Source organism: Chionomys nivalis, chromosome 13 (genome assembly GCF_950005125.1).
Source record: "Chionomys nivalis chromosome 13, mChiNiv1.1, whole genome shotgun sequence".
Taxonomy (NCBI): domain Eukaryota; kingdom Metazoa; phylum Chordata; class Mammalia; order Rodentia; family Cricetidae; genus Chionomys; species Chionomys nivalis.
Window position 1 is genome coordinate 46263055 of NC_080098.1, and position 20710 is coordinate 46283764.

Genomic DNA, 20710 nt, shown 5'->3' on the forward strand with positions numbered 1-20710 from the left:
GACTTTCATCCTCTGGTGGCTGAAATCACATGGCAGGTAAGAGAAAAATCATTACTTCCTACAATGTTGTTTCTCCTTCCTGCTTTGATATTTCTATTTCTTAAGCTTTTCTGGAATGGGATAAAAGATCAGATGAAATGGAAAATCTGTTACCACCATCTTATGAGAACACTTAAAGATTTGGTTCCCATGAGATTTTACCTTGAGTCCTCTCATTGTGTTAGGTGCCTTTCTCATGGGACACCCATCAGTGGTGAAAACACAAGGCCTAATGTCTTGGTCAGTCAGTAGAACTTTAATGATCACACCCCAGTCACTGTTCAACTCTGCCATCTGTGGCCATCTCTACAATGTCTTTCTTTTTTTCATTTATTTATTTATTTATTTATTTATTAAAGATTTCTGCCTCCTCCCCGCCACCGCCTCCCATTTCCCTCCCCTTCCCCCGATCAAGTCCCCTTCCCTCGTCAGCCCTAAGAGCAATCAGGGTACCCTGCCCTGTGGGAAGTCCAAGGACCAGCCACCTCCATCCAGGTCTAGTAAGGTGAGCATCCAAACTGCCTAGGCTCCCACAAAGCTAGTACGTGCAGTAGGATCAAAACCCAGTGCCATTGTTCTTGAGTTCTCAGTAGTCCTCATTGTCCGCTATGTTCAGTGAGTCCGGTTTTATCCCATGCTTTTTCAGACCCAGGTCTTTCTTGACTCATGTCGGTTAAACAGAAGTTGCTCTAAGCAGTTTTCCTTCCACCACCAACTGATATGGAGAAATCTCAGGCATCATGACCACTCAACAGCCATAATTCTAGAGCCTTGGTGTTCATTTCTTTTCTTTGTTCTTATAGATCCAAAATAGATTCGAAAGTCAAACTCATTAGCTGACATTCACCTGGGAAATGAGATGCCATTTTTCCCTTCCTGTCAATCCCATGAGCAATTTTATCTATTGACAATCAATCACTTTATTAACACAGATATTCTTCACAGGATCACTAATTATTACACTCATCATGCCATTTCAACCCCTAATAATCTATATACTCACTTTGGAGAAAAGCAATGGATTGATGATACTTCAATTAGTCAACTGTCTCCAAAAAATTGTCCAAGGTATTACTAATATCATACTGGACCTCCCTTAAAGTCTCTGGAATTACCTAGTTGTCTTTCCAGACGGGCTTTGTTGGTCAGAGGTGAAAGAAAAAAATCACAGTAGAGAAAATGAGTAAAGACAGGGGCTAGAGGAATGGCACAGAAGTTAAGAGCACTTGCTGCTCTTGCAGAATGCCCAAGCTCAGTGTCCAGATCCCATCCTGGGTAGCTCATAACTGCCTATAACTCTAGCTCCAAGGAATCCAGTAATGTCTTCTTGACTCCACAGGAATCTGTAAGGATGTGCTGGTACCCATTTATACACTCAGACACACACAGAGACAGACACATTAAATAGTTAGATAAATAAATAAATATTTTTGCTTTTTTTTTTTTTTTTTTTTTTTTTTTGGTTTTTCGAGACAGGGTTTCTCTGTGGTTTTGGAGCCTGTCCTGGAACTAGCTCTTGTAGACCAGGCTGGTCTCAAACTCACAGAGATCCGCCTGCCTCTGCCTCCCGAGTGCTGGGATTAAAGGCGTGCGCCACCACCACCCGGCTATAAATAAATATTTTTAAAAGAAAATAAATTGTTGCATGTGAAGGATAATTTCTGTTAGAAAACAAAAGTTGGAAAAAAGTCTATTTTCATTTTCCAGACACTATTACAAATATTATTATATGTTCTCACTCTAAATTTCTTTTCTCTTGCTTTCCTGATATTTTCAATTTAATTAAAATATTCTTTACCTTCATCTAGTTAGTTGTTATAGCTCTAAATCAAGAAACACTGCATGCAAGTATTTAAGAAAATATTCTACCACATACAAAAGTTGCCACTGATAAAGGCACTGGGACTTGTTTTGATGACATGTTCTGGCTTTTTGGGACCCTAGTCTATATGGATGCACAGATTCCTAGGCCGGGATGTAGAGGGGAGTGCCCTGGACTTCCCACAGGGCTGGTTCCCTGCCCCCTCTCAAGCAGGGAGGGGAAGGAAAGAAGGTAAGTTGGGGAACAGGAGGGCATTGGGAGGAGGGGAGGAAGTGTAAATTTTTGAATGGAAAAATAAAAATAAATAAAACATAGAATCCTTATCCATCTCAAATACATCTCTGTGCATCTAGAAAATCTGACTAACATAAAAACAAGCTTGACTATTATAGATGACTCTCTAATTACCTATAGTTCTTAATTATATGTTACAGTTTAAATGAACTGCCCAAACACTTTAAATAGGAGCAAAAATATACATATAATAAAATTGGCCTTAAATTTGTATCAGTAAACCAGATCCATACCAATGCAAATCTCTAGAGCATATTCCCCTTTAAATGTAAACAGATGTTTATAAACAATATTTGGGAATATGGAAATAGTTTTCTAGACTACTTCCTGCTAATTAGAGGCACTGTTAATCAGTTTTTTCATGGTGTAAACTCTGTGCTTGGTTTATCACAGTCAACAGTTATGCGAAGTAATTTTTGGGGGATATTCAAGGCCACTTTTCAGGAGGTCTTAGTCCATCAAACCATATTAGTCTGGAAGCAATCCATAGCAACTAATATGTAAATGTAAAAGACAACCAATGTATAAAAACATATCTTCATAGCATGCAGAATGAGGATGGACACCAAGTGAGCCCAATCAGTGGTAACTTCTACAATTAAAATTGTGTGTGAATTTCACTGAGAAGCTTATTCAATTCAACTGCTTTAAAAGAAATTCTTGAATTTATGACTCAAAATCACTCTTCTTAGTAAATTACACTAAGTCAAATAAAACCAAATCGAAGTCTTTTTAAAAGTCAATATGTTAGCATTACTCTGTACATGATCAGTCTGGCAAGAACATTGCATTCACCTTCTTTTAATGTTTTTATCTGTCCTTTGAAAACTTCGTATGTATGCATTCAATATATTTTCACCATAACCACTCTCCATTGCCCCCACAAGGTCTGCCACAAATCCCCTAATCTGGCTCTCAAATTCAAAACCTCTTCATTTTTTCTTTATTAACTACTAAGTACAATTTGTGCTACCCATATGGACATGGGTGTAGAGCCATGTCCTGGAGCATAGGCCATACCCTGAAGTAAACAGACTGCTCCTCTCCTAGAAGCCATCACCTACCAGTTTGGCAGGATATTCTCTTACATAATGAAATATTTAGATCACTACCATTAGAAGCAGGCACAAGACTGAAATTAAAACAGTACTGGATACAAGGGAAGAAATTCATATGGCTGAACACTGTTCCCCAAGCATTGAGTTTTTGTATGTGTAGAGTGTTTTCTTGAATACTTATATGCAAATCAGTCTAACTTTACTTGCCTTAGAGCTATAGCTACTCAAAAATAAAATAATATATTTTAATGAAAGTAAAAAAAAATCAGGAAAGCAAAATAATTGGGATATAATGAGGAAAATAGGATTGCATTTTATATTAAATTTTAAAATGAAGATATACTTAGGTTTTCCCCAGGTTTGATTTTCTAACAACAGTTATCCTTCTCATCCTGTCTCTTACTCATGCGTGAGAATTACCTCCAGTCACCAGGAAGGACAGAGGCTGAGAGCTTGTGAATATACTCTTAAGACTGTTGTGTCAGATTTTCATTTCTTCTAATCCTCCAATACATGTTGACAATGTTACATTTATGGAAATCCAGGGGGAAAAAAAAAAGAAGAAAAAGAAGCATAAAGACTATTCATCTCTGCCTTCCTTGACTTGTGACTTGAGCCTTCAGGGCATGGGGAGATAGAACGCATGGTGTGAACATGAGCTGAAGCTAAAACTACAAGAGGACATATAGAAGATAGAACATTCTATGACAATGCCAAGGAGATGTGAATTCAGAGGCCAATGGCTAGCCTAACACTTTTTCTGTCTGAAAATTTCATGGAACTCAGAGATAGCAAAGAACATGATAATTGAAGGGAACAGGTAAAAACACCCAGGCCTATGCATTGCCATTTTGACTTCAGTCTCCATTTTTCCTGTAGCGTAAAATAAGTTCAGGTTCCTAACCCCTAGGGGAGCTGAGAACTTTTTAATGGCTGACCAACTTCCTCCCTAAACTATAGTAATGGTTGTAGAGGTCTGTGCAAAGGCTTTCAGAAGGACCTTGGTACCTGATGTTGAGCTATAGATGTATTGGTCCCTACTGATATGAAAAAAGCTTGATCTTTGTTGAAAGTTTGAAGACAGAGCCCAGCAAACCATGGCTAACTCACACACACACACACACACCAAAAAAACCCTCTGGGAAGTAAAGAGTGGTGAAGGTTAAAACAATGAAGCTTGCCCTAGGGGTGGCTAATTCCTTACCTTCATTAGAGCAGACACTGTCTACACTTACGCCCTGTGGTTAGGAATGTGAAGTGTAGACATGACATAGGGCTACACATTGTATATCAAAACTAAAGAGCTTTATGGGAGGGTGTGAACTGTAAGGTAATCTTACATTCTGGGTGAAATAGAACTCTAAAGTATGGACATTACTCATTTAGCCCTGAGCAGTGACAGCTGGTAAACACCTTGAACAGGACTGACTAAGAGCCTGTCAGAGAGGGGCCATGTGTAGGGCAGGCTAAAATATGGAATAGGCTCTTCCTTGGCCCCTAACTCACCAGAGCTACAACAGACCAAAAGGGAGTTAAAACATAGACAACCTGTCCGTTGGTTATAAGAAAAGTGTAAATCAATAAAACTAAACACAATTAGGATCTCTGCCAATTGAACCACACACTTTCAAACATGCCATAGGAAACAAAGGAAATAAAAAGATATAAAATGTTGAATGAAAATTAATAAATCATATCAGAATATTTAGGGTTCAGGTAATGGAAAGGAGTTTGTAGCACTTGATGTAGTTGGCAAAAGAGCTAAAATCAATCATCCAAACACTGATTTAAAAAAGCAGGAGGAGAAAACTAGAAAAAGGAGAGTACAAAGAAGGACAATAATATGTGCCCTACAGACCTCTTGCCACATCCATGTAGGATCTACTACATCCATGAAGGTCTTCTATGGGGAAATGAAAAAAGATAAAGGAAAGGCAAAGAAAAAAAAAGGAAGATTATAATTGATGAATAAGGTACAACCTAGGAGGAAAGGGAAAGGAAGCCATCCTGGACCCCCAGAGGTTACTAATCCCTACCAAAGATGTGCCTTGGAATGTGGGTGCCGGATGACTCTGTAAGGTGCTTCACTGAATGAGAAAATCCTTGCATCTGATGAAAAGAAACAGCCAATCTTGGCTCACAACCAGAGTAAGAGTTTTCAAGTGACAGGCAGTCACTACTAGTACTACTTAACTGCTCCCAAAATAAAGTAAAATAGCAAAATTATAGGCATAAGTTGTATATACTGCTACTGACATCACCAGATACAGGAATTTTGAGCACAACCCTTAAGGGTTCCAGGTTTAATGTCTCTAAACAAGAAACTGAGCAGAGATGTGCAGTTGCAGTAGAAGCAGAGACTTTATTATGAGATGGTACGATTTCTAATGGTATGAAGTAAGCTCACACAAAGAAAGAGTTTAGTAGCTCCAACGGTGCAAGGCTCAGAAGACTCTTTATCATTCGGATCTTGTATGACTTTGCTGTACAGAAGTGGCAGTAGCCTTACTGAATGTAGAACCTCAGGATTTACGTGGTTAACACTTTATAAAAGTAACAATCTTGACACTAGCTTTTGTCAATAACCATAAAGCTTTTGTGCCTTTTTACCCATCATGAACGATACCTTCTTCCAAATTCTTAACTTGTTGTATTTTTAGTTCTAGATATTTTCCAAATCTTTAAGACATGAGATGATTGCAGTATATAATGTCATCTTTCCCCAGAATGTGTGTTAGATATACCTGAAATCTACTCTTGCTACGTCTAAGCAAGTAAATTTCTTATTGAAATTTAGCTTCTTAATGAGACATAGCTAGGAGTGTAGTAATGACAATGAGTCAGTCTATTAACCTTCCCTGGGGTGGATAGAGTCTGGGAACGTTATCTGGGATTCTAGAACTTAACTTCTGCATAGCTTAGAGGGAGATATACTACAGTGGATAAGTGGAAATTTAACTGAGATCATGGCTTCACTGGAGCCATAATCCTGGCTTGATATTCATGCAGTTTGTGGGTTTTTCAGACATGTTGCTCTTCTCAACTCAACCACGATCCTGTTAGCAATCCTTCTCTTGTGCTCCTCTAGCCTCTTCAATTTGTATTATTATTCGTCTGTACATGGGTAAGATGATTGCTGTCACTCAACCTTCAGAAGAACTTTCTAATCTTTGCTGTACAGAACACTTCACAGGCCCCATAACCTCTTCTATCAGTGGTCTTCAATCAGTGACTCCTACTTGTCCCAGGGAACCAAGGCAATGTGCAGAGAGGCTATGTGCCATCACAACTGAAGTGAGGAAGAAAAGGTGAGTGTCTTCTTGTGTGTGATTGCGAACAAGAAGGGAATGTCAACATTGCTACCTAAGTACGGAAAAGCTCCAGAGCAAGAAATGAATTCTGGTAACGAATGACTGTGAGAACTGTAACAGGAAGAAGACCACATGGGTACAATTGCAGTCACTCCTTCAGAGAAGAGCAAGCCTTTCTTAGTTCCTGGGTCACAGCTACCAATTACCTGACTTGAATCAACCCTAATGAAACTTTCAGTTGTGAAGTCTTGTTTATGCAGTGCTAGCAAATATATATCTTGTATTGCTTTAAGAATCTGGTTAATGTCAAATAGTCTTGTAAAAAGGACATATGACTAATATGACTAGAGGTATTTCTCCTTCTAGTCTTGATGATATGTTCAGAAAGATGAATTAATAACAACTACCACATTTATGTTTTGAAATGTAAATAAAGTAAATTTATTCAAATTCATCATGAATGGTGTAAATGTCTCCAGTGATAAATGGCAACATGTTTGAGGGTGTACTGTGTTTATAATCTGTAAAATAAATTCACAGAAGAAACATTTGCCTTTGAAAAATTAAAGTGGTATAAATACTGATAATATTATTTCCAGCAATACCACTCTTGGACATATATGCAAAGCATGCTCAAACATATCATAAGAACACTTGATCAACTGTGTTCGTAGCAGTATTATTCATAATAGCCAGAACCTAGAAACAACCTAGATGTCCCTCAGCTGAAGAATAGATAAAGAAAATGTGGTACATTTACACAATGGAGTATTACTTAGTGTAAAAAAAGCAATAACATCATGAAATTTGCAGGCAAATGGATGAAACTATAAAAAAAATCATCCTGAATTAGGTAATCCAGACCCAGAAAGATAAACATAAGTAGATATTAGATACTCATAAGTAGATATTAGATGTAAAACAAAGAATAACCGGGCTACAATCCTCAGCCCCAAAGAAGCTAGGTAAAAAGGAAGATGCTAGGAGGGATGCATGGATCTCCCTGGGAAGAGGAAATGTATGGAATATCCTGGATAAACTGAGGGTGGATGGGTAGAGAGGAAGGGATGGAGATGGGAACATGAGGAATCAGTGTGGTTGAGTTGGGGGTAAGACACAGGAGGAGAGCAATGAAAGAGATATCTTGATAGAGGGGACGATTATGGGTTTAGAGATAAACATGGTGCCAGGGAAACTCCCAGGTATCCACAAGGATGACCCCAGCTAAGAATCTAAACAGTAGTGGAGAGGGTGTCTAAACTGTTTTTCACCTAAAATCAGATTGGTAGCTACCCTAATTGTTTCACAGAGCCTTCATCCAGTAACTGATGGAATCAGATGCAGAGATCCACAGTCAAGCACTGGGCCAAGCTCCAGGAATCCAGTTAAAGAGAGGGAGGAGGAATTATATGAGCAGGATGGGTCAAGATCATGATGGAAAACCTACAGAGACAGTTGACCTATTCTTGTGGGAGATCAAGGACACTGGACTGACAGCTAGGGAATGGGCATGGAAATGACCTAGACCTTCTGCATGTGGGTGACACTTGTATAACTTGTCTTTTGTGAGGTCCCTAGCAGTGCTAACAGGACCTGTCCCTGATGCATGAGATGGCTCTTTGGAATCTTTTCCCTATAGCGGGATGCTGTGTTCTGCCTTCAATTGTATAGTGGGAATGGAGAGGAGAGCTTGAGGGAACAGGATAGTCAAGATAGAGAAAGGACAGAGATGAGAGAAAGAAAAGAGATATTTTGCTTGAGGGAGCCATTACGGGGTTAGCTAGAAACCTGGCACTAGGGAAGTTCCCAGGAATCCACAAGGATGATCCCAGCTGAGACCCTAAGCAATACAGGACAGGGTGCCCAAATTGGCCTTGCCCTATAGTCAGATTGACGAATACCTTAAATATCACCATAGAACCTTCATCCAGCAACTGATGGAAACAGAGGCAGAGGTCCTCAGCTGAGCACTGGACTGACTTCCCAATGTCCAGTTGAAGAGTGGGACGAGTGAGAATATTAGAAAAGAAGTCAAGACCATAATGGTGACATCCACTGAAACAGTTTACACGAGCTAATGTGAGCTCACCAACTCCAACCAGACAGGGCAAAAACCAGTTGGTGAATGTGGGTGACAGATGTATGGCTGGGGCAGACTGTGGGGCCATTGGCAGTGGCACCAGGATATATCCCTACTGCTTGTACTGGCTTTTTTTGAACCCTTTCTCTTTGGATTGATACTTTGCTGGGCCTAGATATAGTAAGGAGGGCTTTGGACTTTCCCTAAAGCAATGTGTCTGCCCTCTCTGAGGAGTGGATGGTGGATGGTGGGCTGGGAAGGTGGAGGAAATGGGAGGAGAGGAGGGAGTAGGAACTTGGATTGGTATGTAAAATTTAAAAAGGATACATTTTTTAAAAAAAAGAAAGAAAATAAAAAATTATTTAAAAAAGAAAATAATTAAAATGAAAAAACAGTAGCAGTAAAGGGTAACAATGACAGTAATCAATGATGATGATGATGATGATGATGATGATGATGATGACAGTTTTACAAAAATCCCAAATCTGGGGTCCATATTTAAGAACTTGAGATCAGAAGCTGAAAATTAGGTTCTAGGTCCATGGTTTTACAACCAAGCATTCCTAGTTCAGAATTGTAAGCAAGTCTACTCTTCCCAGCAAATGTAGTTTATAGGTTGTATATTGCATGCTATAAGCCTCCGGGGCCACAATAAGCAAGAAATACAGTGTGTCAATGAATGTGAACACAGAGTCACAGTATTTGTAATAAAAATTATTTCTATTCTCATCTTTAATCACTACACTTTCCTTTAGGCCCCATCGTTGGCTGGGCATCATAGAACTTTTCACTATCCTAAGTAGTCCATTAAGCTTTTACAATTTTTGACTGTTAACTTGAAGTTCTAGATATATTAAATAATATATACTTAAGAAAATACATTTTTTCTTTCTTTATTGTTTTTTTGAGTTATATAGTTTTTGCTGCCCCTTCCTCTCTCCTCCCATTCTCCCCTCTCCCATGATCCCCATGATCCCAACTTACTCAAATCTTATCTTTTTCTACTTCCCATGTAGATTAGATCCATGTATGTCTTTCGTAGGGTCCTTTTTGTTGTCTAGATTCTCTGGGGTTTGTGAATTGTAGGCTGTTTTTTCTTTATTTTATGTCTGAAAGCAATTGATAAGTGAATACATATTATATTTGTCTTTCTGGGTTACCTTACTCAATATGATGTTTTCTGGATTCATATATTTGCCTGCAAATTTAAAAATGTCATTATTTTTCCTGCTATGTAGTACTCCATTGGGTAAATATACCACATTTTCCTTATCCATTCTTCAGTTGAGGGCCATTTAGGTTGTCTCCAGGTTCTGGCTATTACAAATAATGCTGATATGAACATAGTTGAGCACACCAAAATAAACAAAGAACTCAAGAAACTTGTCATCAAAGGAACAAATAATCCTATTTAAAAAACAGAATACAGACATGAACAGAGAACTCTCAACAGACAAATCTAAAATGGCTGAAAGACACTTACAGAAATGTTCAACATCCTTAGCTGCCAGGAAAATGCAAATCAAAACAACTTTGAGATTTCATCTTACACCTGTCAGAATGGCCAAGATCAAAAACATTAATGATAGATTATGCTGGAGAGGATTTGGGGTAAAGGGAACACTCCTCTATTGCTGGGGGTACTGAACACTGGTACAGCTGCTTTAGAAATCAGTATGGCAATTTCTCAGAAAATTAGGAAACAACTTACCTCAAGGCCCAGCATTACTGTTTTTGGGTATATACCCAAAGGATGCTCAATCATACCACAAGGAAAATGTATTTTTTTAAATTAAGTGTTGAATGATATGGGCACATTGATACATTTTTACTGTGCTTTAAATTTCCTTTGTGTAGTGTCCCCTAAAAATTATGCTGAGGTTTTCCCCCTAATGTTAAAATTAACACAGTTACATTCTAAAAATTTTATTAACTTTATATGTTTAAAATGTATAGATTATGTAGTCAAAGAAAAACTATAATGTTATAAATTGTAGCATGGAAAAACAGGAATCAGGAGATTGACAAATATAGACACCTATGCTTAGAAGACTATGCTTCTTTGATCAAAATTATAGCTCTGTGGATATAAGGATAATGTTTAGAATGTTCTTAGGAGTTACAAATTAACCTGGTCTATCAAAGTGGTGGTAGTAGATTCTCTTCTAAAATCCATGACCTCACTAGTCCCTGGTAGTTAGATACATTTCTAACACTGGGCATGGTTTCCCACCTGTTGAGTGGGCTACAAGTCTAATCAGACAACTGTTGGCTGCAACCAATATAAGAGTACCATTTAATTATACCAAATATTTTTAACTCTTAACAACCAACATAATTATGTTATGAATTTTTGATGAATGTAGTTAGGTCAAAGTATATAGCTTCATTGGTAATTGAGAGAAAAGGAATGATTTTACATTTAATTTAATTGGGCCAATTTTGACCCAACAAGAAACATGAATTGCACTTTGACATTGAGTCCCACCATAACTAAAGACTTGGAGGGCATAAATTTGAGAAGAAATGGAAAGAACATGAAAAAAATTGAAGGAAGATAAAAGGGATTATGTAAATATCATGTAAATATCACTCATGTATGAAATTCTTAAGTAAGAAATGATTCAACATATGTCAGTAAGGAAGGCATGAAAACCCTGGCTTTGGCTAATTAAAATCCATCATTGATCTAAGTACAGATACATTCTATAGAGTACAAAGTGCTTTATGGATCATTGTAATAGTGATATGCTGAGTGGAAATTTAGTTACTAATGACACTTTAAATGAATAAAATCTTATGTAAAACCCCATGTAACATAATGCAAAAGAAATCTGACAGAACCAAAAGCCTATGGGTGCTTTGCAATATTAAGGTCTTTCTTTAATGACTTTCTTGTTTCAACTGCTTCTTCCCACTCTAAAGTGTATTTCTTTTTAGTTATAATTTTACTTAAAAATTAAATTACTGATTTCCAATTCAGATGTACAAGTTGTCTCTCCCAAGAGCAATAGAGGACTGTTCCCCTTACTCCACATCCTCTCCAAGATAAGCTGTCATCAGTGTTTTTGATGTCATCAGTGCTTAGCTATTCTGACACATGTTAAGATCTCATCTCAGAATTGTTCTGCTTTGCATTTCACGGATAGCTAAGAATATTGAACATCTGCTTAAGTGTCTTCCAACCATTTGAAATTCCTTTGTGAAGAATTCTCTGTTTAGATCTATACACAATTTATAATTGGATTATTTGATATTTTAATGTCTAGTTTCTTGAGTTCTTTGCATACTTTGGAGATTAGCCATCTTTTAGATGTGGGGTTAGTGAAGATTTTTTTCCCATTCTGTAGGCTACTATTTTGTCTTGCTGACTATGCCCTTTGCTTTACAGAAGCTTCTCAGTTTGGGCAGTTTGTGGGCCACCAGCAATGGGACTAGTATGTATCCCTAGTGCGTGAATTGGCTTTTCAGAGCCATTTCCTATGCAGGGATACCTTGTTCAGCCTAGAAATGGGGAGGGCCTTAGTTCTGCCTCAGTGTGATGTGACAGACTTTGTTGACTCCCCATGAAAGGCCTCACCTTCTCTGAGAAATAGATGGGGGGTGGGGTGGGGAAAGGTGGGGAAGCAGAAGGAGGAGAGAGAGGGGAAACTGGGGTTAGTATGTAAAATTTTAAAAAGATTGTTTTGAAAAAAGAAAATAAAAATTGAATTAACATACACAATATTGGGTTCCATTATGGCACCTTTAAGGAAAATTGATTTTTGTTAGTTGGCCTCTGGCACTTGGAGGGAGAATTATCAGCCCAGAGAGGAAATTTAAATAAACTGTATATGTATATTTATAAATCAATTTACATGTACTATAGGTTTTTTTGGTTAGGTAAATGGTTAATCATGTGATTCCTTATTACTTTACAGACATCCTTTCTGTTGTTTTACCCTCTTCTCTCCTATTCCTCTTGGATGCTAGATCCTAGTAAGAACTTCAGATTCTTGGCGAAGGCAACAATAAACCTTCAGAGATCAGGTGGCCCTCTGTAAAAGTTTGCACTGCACAACAATAAACTGTTACTTCTTACATATTTGGAAAACTAACCAGAACAGTGAGTGTTGATAATTAAGAATGTGTAAGCAGATGCTGTTCTTGCTGTGAAATTATATGTAAAAGACATAACGTCATTAAAAATTTCAGTGACAGAGTGGTCATTTTCCGAATAGTTTTATCAGGGAGGTTCATGAGGCTGTCCACAGAATACATGCACTGCCAACAGGTCTACATGAGCCAAATGTTAAGAATCTATTGATGGATGTTGATATCCTCTGCTCTGGTTTCGGAATATAGAGAATGTGGGCTAGACATGATTTATAAATGCTAATGTAGCAAACTTGATAGTGCTAAGTATAGTACATTGGACACTAGGGTGAAGTGCCAATAAATAAAATGATCAGCCTCTTGTTCACACAATTGCAAAAGCAGGCAAGATGTAACTACCAGTCCAAAGCACAATAGGTATAGTTACAACCAACAACCTTGTGCCATAATTCAACCTTCCTTGGTATAGGGAAGCAATATTTCATATTGTTAGCCAAGCCAAAAATCTGTGACTGGGTTAGCCCTAGGTTCAGCAGTAAGACTTTTATTGTTCTTTTGGTAAGTAGATTTGGTGTACCTACCACTCTTCTCAAAATAAATAGCTGTTATCAGCCTACAGAGCAAAGATAAACTCTATAATGTTTAGTGGTTGGTGGCAAAGATTCATATTAATTAAAGTGCTGAGAGTAAGACTGTTACTGTGATATGGTTTCCTGGTGGTCATAAAACAATTTTAAAATATGCAACCCTTTCATAGTTCAAGGAATTTTGCAGAGTTGACAGAGCCCAAGGGATAGAATGGAGTGTTAGGAAATGACTACATTCCTCTGGCTGTGACATAAACATCAGACATCAGGAGGTAGATACAGTTATAGACCTATCTTCTTTCCTCTTACAGACCATCTCTGCGTAGCTTTGGGGGTTGTCTGATGGACTATATAGGTGGTAGAAAAATTAAGTGAACGTAGGATCTAGTGAGGCAGCCGTCTTCACTTGGCACTCAGACTGTGGTGGGATTTCTCAGAGATGCGGCTGTCTTTGATCCAACCACATTCCTGTAAGTACTCTTACTTATGTTCCTCAAAGCCTAATTCATCATTTTACAATCGTATACATAGCCACTCGTATAGAAACCTTTTTTTTTTCAGTTCTCAGTAGTCCTCATTGTCCATTATGTTCTGAGAACTGAAGAACAATGGCAATGGGTTCTTGATCCTATTGCATGTAATGGCTTTGTGGGAGCCCAGGTAGTTTGGATGCTCACCTTAATAGACCTGGATGGAGGTGGGTGGTCCTTGGACCTCCCACAGGGCAGAGAAACCTGCTTACTCTTTGGGCTGAGGAGGAAGGAAGACTTGATTGGGGGAGGGGGAGGGAATGGGAGGTGGTGGCGGGGAAGAGGCAGAAATCTTTAATAATTAAATTAATTAATAAAAAAAAAAGAAACCTTTTTTTTTTTTTTTGGTTTTTCGAGACAGGGTTTCTCTGTAGCTTTGGAGCCTGTCCTGGAACTAGCTCTTGTAGACCAGGCTGACCTCAAACTCACAGATATCCACCTGCCTCTGCCTCTCGAGTGCTGGGATTAAAGGCATGCGCCACCACTTCCCAGCATCATATAGAACACTTTCTTTGCTCTTGTGAAGTTCTTCCGACATTCTGATTTTTGCAGCATAAGAAAATTGTGCAGAATATTTAGATGAGTGTTTCTTAAGAATGTTAACCTTTGAACGACAACTGTAGAAAGCATGATTTCTTGATTGAAGTGAGGAGAAAAGGTGAGAGTGTTACTGACTTCTAGTGTGTAGAAATTGGAGATGTGCACACAGCTCCAGAACAAGGAAGGATCTATCTAAAAGTTGCTGTGCTGCTGAAATTGAGAACTGATGCTGGAATGAGGACCACTGGTGCCTAGGCCTCTAATTTGTCACAATCACGCAGTTGACACTTCCAGGTTCCAAGGCACCATGAATTGCCGGGTTTGAGCCACCCTAATGAATCTTCCAGTACTCAGCTAAAGCAGACAGTGCTCACAGATGTGTATCTTACTGGGCTTTGAGAATTTGTCTCAATCCTAATTAACTTGCAAATAAAAATATGTGCTATAGTTGTTAGCTATTAGCCTTTACATTCTTGATAATTTTTTCAAGAAAATGAATTAATGACAATTATGGGATACATTTTAAGAAATGTGAAAAAGTAGTTAGTCCTTGTAATTCTCTCTAATGATTAATAGTAGGAGTGTGTGTGTGTGTGTGTGTGTGTGTGTGTATGTGTGTGTTCATCATGTGTCAAACTCAGGAGAGAGCACCATGTCTTTGAAAAATTAAAGGCACTGTGAATTCTAAAAATACTATTTAAGCTTATATATAATATATTGTTTAGTTAACTTATACACTGCATAACTTGTGATATATTTAGTTATTTGGCTACTTGAGAGTAGATATTTCCAACACATAAATCTTTTAGTAATTCATTAGTTTAATCTTGAATACTCCAAGCTACATTTATAAAAGTCTCTGTAAAATTTAGTTCCTGAACGCTTACGATTTGTTTCATCATTTTATTTTCATGGATATGTGTAGTATGTTCATTTGAAGGTATTCGTTGTTGTGTGTGCATGCCACAAAGAATGAAGGTTTCAATAGAGGGAATCACTCTCCACAGTTCTTCGATCTTAGTCGTAGTGTATCTCTCAATAAAATGCAGAGATTACCACTGTGACTAGTCATGCTAGCAAGCTTGGGCTATGTATTACAAGTCCCCACTCCTGGAGGCAATATTATAGGCAAACTGGAATACCACACAGTTCGGGCACTCAAATGGATCTGGTAATTTAAATTTCTGTTTTCATGCTTTCATGGCAAGCACTTTAACCTTGAAGACAACCCCCAGCCCAAGACTCACACTTCAATATAGGAAAACACTCTGTTGTAGGATCGTTGAAGTTAAAAGCTCCTTTTTATAGCGGCAGTTGATTTTTCTTCCCTCTTAAAACAACAAACTACTGACTTTTATAGGTCCATGTCCATCAAAAGCACATTGATAATGACACCAGCATATATCATTGTCACAATTTTAAAGTTGGGTATTGTCATAGCAGATGTCCTAGAACCTCTCTTATCATGTCATCTAGAGTCAATTGTTGACAAATTTCCATAGTGGAAGATGTATCTTTTCCTCATTCCAGCTCAAATATATCACACTATTCAAAAGAGGACACTGGGACTATAAAAAGCTTAGCTACACAGGGTGACTCTTGTGACTTCACATGAAAAGATTGTCTCTGTGATTTCATTCCTTATTGCAGGGGCCCTATTGCTGCTGCCGCTGCTCATGTGGGAGAATGTGGCTTCTGTACCCAGGTGTCTCATGAAAGATGGTGGCTGCCAGAAGGTCCTCCGCTATATGTTTAACAGGACAAGCACCACATCTGAGACCATCAGTCGCCTCTCTTTGGAAACATTAAATGAATTTGTAAGCCCTTCACGTACTTTAGACTCTTTCATAAAAAGGTCCCAATGTCAGTAAATGGGATAAACAGAAGTTTAAATGAGAAAACATGGACCAAAATTCAAATAACACACAACAAAGCAGCAGTCACTAAAATGGGGAGGGGGATGAGAGCTTCATAAAATCACTGAATTTGGGGAGAAAATGGAAAGTATTTTAAACTACTTTCAAAAGCATTTTTAAAAGATTTTTCTGTAATGTATTTTTTTTTTATTTCTACTCTTGGCATGAAGACAAAAAAGGTATGGCTGAGAGGGGGCTCTGATTTTCTATTCTTTGGGTGTTCTACAAAGTCTCCACTGGCATTCTTCGCTTAGCATACTGCAGATATACAATAAAGGAGAATCAAAATGGAAGAATCCCTTGAACTGGAAAGAATTAAAATGACTGAAACAATGTCAGGAGGCAGACAATGCAAGAATAATGTAATAGTAAATAGCTTTTCAAAGCCCCCAAATCTGGGAGCCATTCTTTAAAGAATTTGAGAACATGAGTTTATAAAATGAGAGCTGGGTTAGAACCATCAACAGGCTTTCTCTTCCTGATGTATGTACTTTAAAGGCTGGATCTTATCTGCTCTAAGTCCACCCAGGAGGCAAAAATAGATGAGGGCTTCAATGTCAATGAGTATGAGCACAAGGCTACCATGTGCACAATAAACATTTATTAATACTGTCCTCTGAGATAACTGTTTGATTGTTTTCATTCTCCATTTCCTGACTGGCAACCTTTCATATTAACATCTGTAACAACTCACAAAACATTCATAATTTTGCTGATTACCAAATTTAAATAATAAACATAGTAGTAAAAATATATAGGATCATATACTATTTAAATATTAATTAAATTTAAAATGTTCATGGTATATAGCTCCAGTGCTAATAGGAAAAATATATAATTATATAATGTGCAATTTAAAAAAATGTGTCAGTGTGCTCCAAAAGGAATCAAGAGATTGAAGACACATATGTACTGAGCATTGGACTGTAACCCTAGGAAAAAATCATCATTACAATATAGTGTTTTGTAGATTTGGTGTTTTAGTGCTTCCTTTGCAAATAGCAACTTTTAGGCAAGTGAGAAATCAGAGCTGTAAAGTTGTGAGCCATGGGAAGCTAATAGGGTAGATGTGAAAATTAAATTAGGTTACATCTCCAATAGAAAGAAGTAAATATACAAAGGATCTCTTTTTTAATTTCTTAATTTGAAATTTAATGTACTCTTCATATCCCAGCATGGGTAAGGGAAATTTCTCAAGGCCCCACCCCTACAGAAAGAATTACCAGCAAACAATGGACCTCAAACAGATGGGGAACAAGTGTTCTTCAAGGAGAAGCCCCTTCAGACATTGTCCAATCACAAATGCACGTACATATGAGCAACACTAAAATGACTTAGCAGGTCTTACTTATGAGCACATATGTATATTTGTTCCTGTACATGTGTAACAGCAATAACCAAGAGAACAGAAAGTCGAGAGGGAGTGAGGATCTAGAAAGATTTGTAGGGAGGAGACTGTGGGGGTGGAAATTATGCAAATACAGTACTCGTCATTGAAATTCTCCAAAAACTAAAAAAATAAACGTTTCTTTTTAGCAGACACAGAAAATGCATTAATAATCACCACTCTGCCCATAAGCTCATTTACTCCGTTCCAAAGCTCCAACTAACTGATTTTTTCATCCTTTCCAGGATGCACAGTATGATCCAGGCCAGAAGTTCCAGAACAAGCCCACCATGACCTGCCACACTGCATCCCACTCCATCCCAAGCAGCAAAATGAAAGCTCAAAGAATGCAGGTGAGTCCACACCCAGCTACCTGAAAACGGGCACCATTTAGTCATGGTAACCACACCTTCAGGAATGTGAAGAAAGGATGAGCATACTACACAGATGATAAAGTATATACAAAATAAAATTGAGAGCAACTTTTAAGTAATAAATAGTTCATAAAATTGTTCTTATTTTAATCACATCCTTACCATTGGTATTGAACCTATTATTATGTAAGAGACTTTGAATTGATTTGAAGTTTCATGGTTAAATTTACTCTCACATGCAGGCATAAGAAAAGCAAGAAGAGTTGCAATTTCTCTAATTACTAAAGTGCTTCTTTGGGAAGCATTGAATGCTACTGACCACGGCATTAACTCTTTTTGACTTGGAAATGTTCCTTGCTGTATTTCTGCTCTTCTGTCTATTTCTTCACTCTTCTCTGACACCATTACCTAGGGCCCAGTAACGTCCTATTCATACTTCATGGGGTACAAATATGGCCTATCATAACTAGGCAGGTAGTACCACTGTGTTTTTACTAAAGTCTATTTATCTAATGACCTGCCCATGATTTTGTTGCGGGAGGTCCTTCCGCTCCTGCAGCCAATAGCCGCTGAGATACCAGCCCATTGGGGCGTGGTCTCTTTCCCTTTAAAAAAGCGGCTACTTCCCTCCTCGCTTTTTTTACTTCCTGCTCCGGTTCTGGCGACTAGACTAATTGCACAGAGGGCTGTTGTCTGGGACGGTGATCTGTAAGGTTTTTCCCCTTTAAATAAATACCACCCTATTAATCATAATTCCAAACTGGTGTGGGATTATTTATGACTTACGCCCTCATGACTTAAAATAACTATCATCATATATGTCCACGTGGCACACCTATAACCTAGTCTTAATGATTTACTGGAACCTTTATTCTGTATATCTGCTATGCACAACAGCAATTGTAAAACATAAGAAAGAGTGAATGAAGAGAGATGCCAAGAGCTACTCCATGGCTATGTAATTCCCAAAACACTGTATCAATATTGCTTCAATTAATTATCAAAAAGTCACAAGATATAAAGACTACACTAGTCGTCTTACCACATGCAATTCAACCTACAGTGGTACCCTTATGTGATGTTCGATTGGTTTTTTTTCTTAGCCTGTGACCCTTCTGAATGTGACCATCAGGATGCTGGCTGCCTGGAAAAACCTTCTGTATCATGTACAAAACAATATGGCTGATCTTGATGGAACTCCATATGCTACCATATCAAAAGTTACCTTGATTGATAGGCAAATCAAAAGACTCACAAAAAATCTGCAGGGCATTAAAACTATACTCAGCCAGGTGAGTCATCTCATTCAAATCTCTTGCTTTCACTCATTATTCATGAAAACTATAACATCTGTAATGAAAACTGAACTTTAGACTAATTCTCCATCTGCCACAGGGAAATTTAGACAGGTAATAGCATAGACAGTCTTGGAACTAAAAGGTATGTTGCACTTCAAACTTCTCAAACGTACTTTCTTTAGTACCCCACAACACAGGGACCTCAATTAATGCTAATGATTTCACCAAGCAGTTGGGGGCAGAGTAAAATATCCCAACCATTTCAGCACATCTTCTCACACAAATCATCCCTAAACTGAAAGTATTTTAGGCCCCCATCATTTTTGTGGCTTCATGTCCATGATTCATGGAGAATAGATATTGTTGAAGAAAGAAAAGGGAAATTGTCTCCTAAGAAAAGTAATAAAATACAAATGGCACATGAGAGGTAGCACTGAAAATACGGAAAATTTCCTCACATGAAAACTGATTCTAGATTCTCCATCGTCCTTTGGTCAAAAGCGTGTCAATAGCCAAGCAGCAATTCTGTCTACTCCTGTGATGATATACTTCACTGGAGATCAACTACACTACAAAAAATATATGCATGGTTCTTCTGTCTAGTTTTTAGATAAATAACAGACTTATAGCTCCCTGGTCCACATACATGAAACATATATTTTTGGCTTAAGATTTACATTCCTACCTTTCCTCAAAATATTATTCAATATTTAAAATAACGAGGACTAACAAATATTAATAATGTAAATAATAACTGAATGACTATTATTTTGTGATTAGGTTCATCATGAACTTAAGAAAAATGAGACCTACACTTCCTGGTCAGGAGAGCCGTATCTACAGCAATCCCAAAGAGGAGCCCAGCTTTTTGGTCTACATAGCTTGTTTGTATGCCTGAACAGAGACACACAAAAGGTGTCTGATTATGTCAATATCCTGAGACACCAAATTGTTCGTGATGAATGAAAGGCTTCCAGTCTTCTTGTTTATTTCTGAGACAGTTCATAATGATCTAATCCTTAAAAGATTCTTTTGTTGTGGGATAATGGTCTTGTACCCTGTAATGATTTGTTCCTTGTATTGGTTTAATAAAATACAGATTGACCTGTAGCCAGGCAGGAAGTGTCGGCAAAGCAACCAGAATAGGAGAATTCTGGGGAGAGGTTACCTCACCTTTAGAAATGTCAATATCTAACAAAATCAATATTTTATAATTGTTTTGTTCATTTAATAATAAAAAGAAAAAATGAAAACTATTAAAATTTGTCACAAAATGAGTTTTTCTTAGGAATAAGACATAACACAATTTCACTTAGAATCACAATAATTTAATGTGAACCAAGTTATTAGAATCAAGGAATGAAATTATGATCCTACCA

At 37.8% G+C, this 20710-nt stretch overlaps 1 protein-coding gene across 1 annotated transcript; it reads left to right on the forward strand.

The window, feature by feature from the left end:
- The first annotated feature begins 9017 nt into the window (after positions 1-9017).
- LOC130885527 (prolactin-5A1-like) lies at positions 9018-20297 on the forward strand. Its single transcript, XM_057787064.1, has 5 exons — positions 9018-9069; positions 16007-16173; positions 17905-18012; positions 19137-19325; positions 20112-20297. The coding sequence occupies exons 1-5, from the start codon at positions 9018-9020 to the stop codon at positions 20295-20297; spliced, it is 702 nt and encodes a 233-aa protein (XP_057643047.1).
- Positions 20298-20710: the final 413 nt, after the last annotated feature.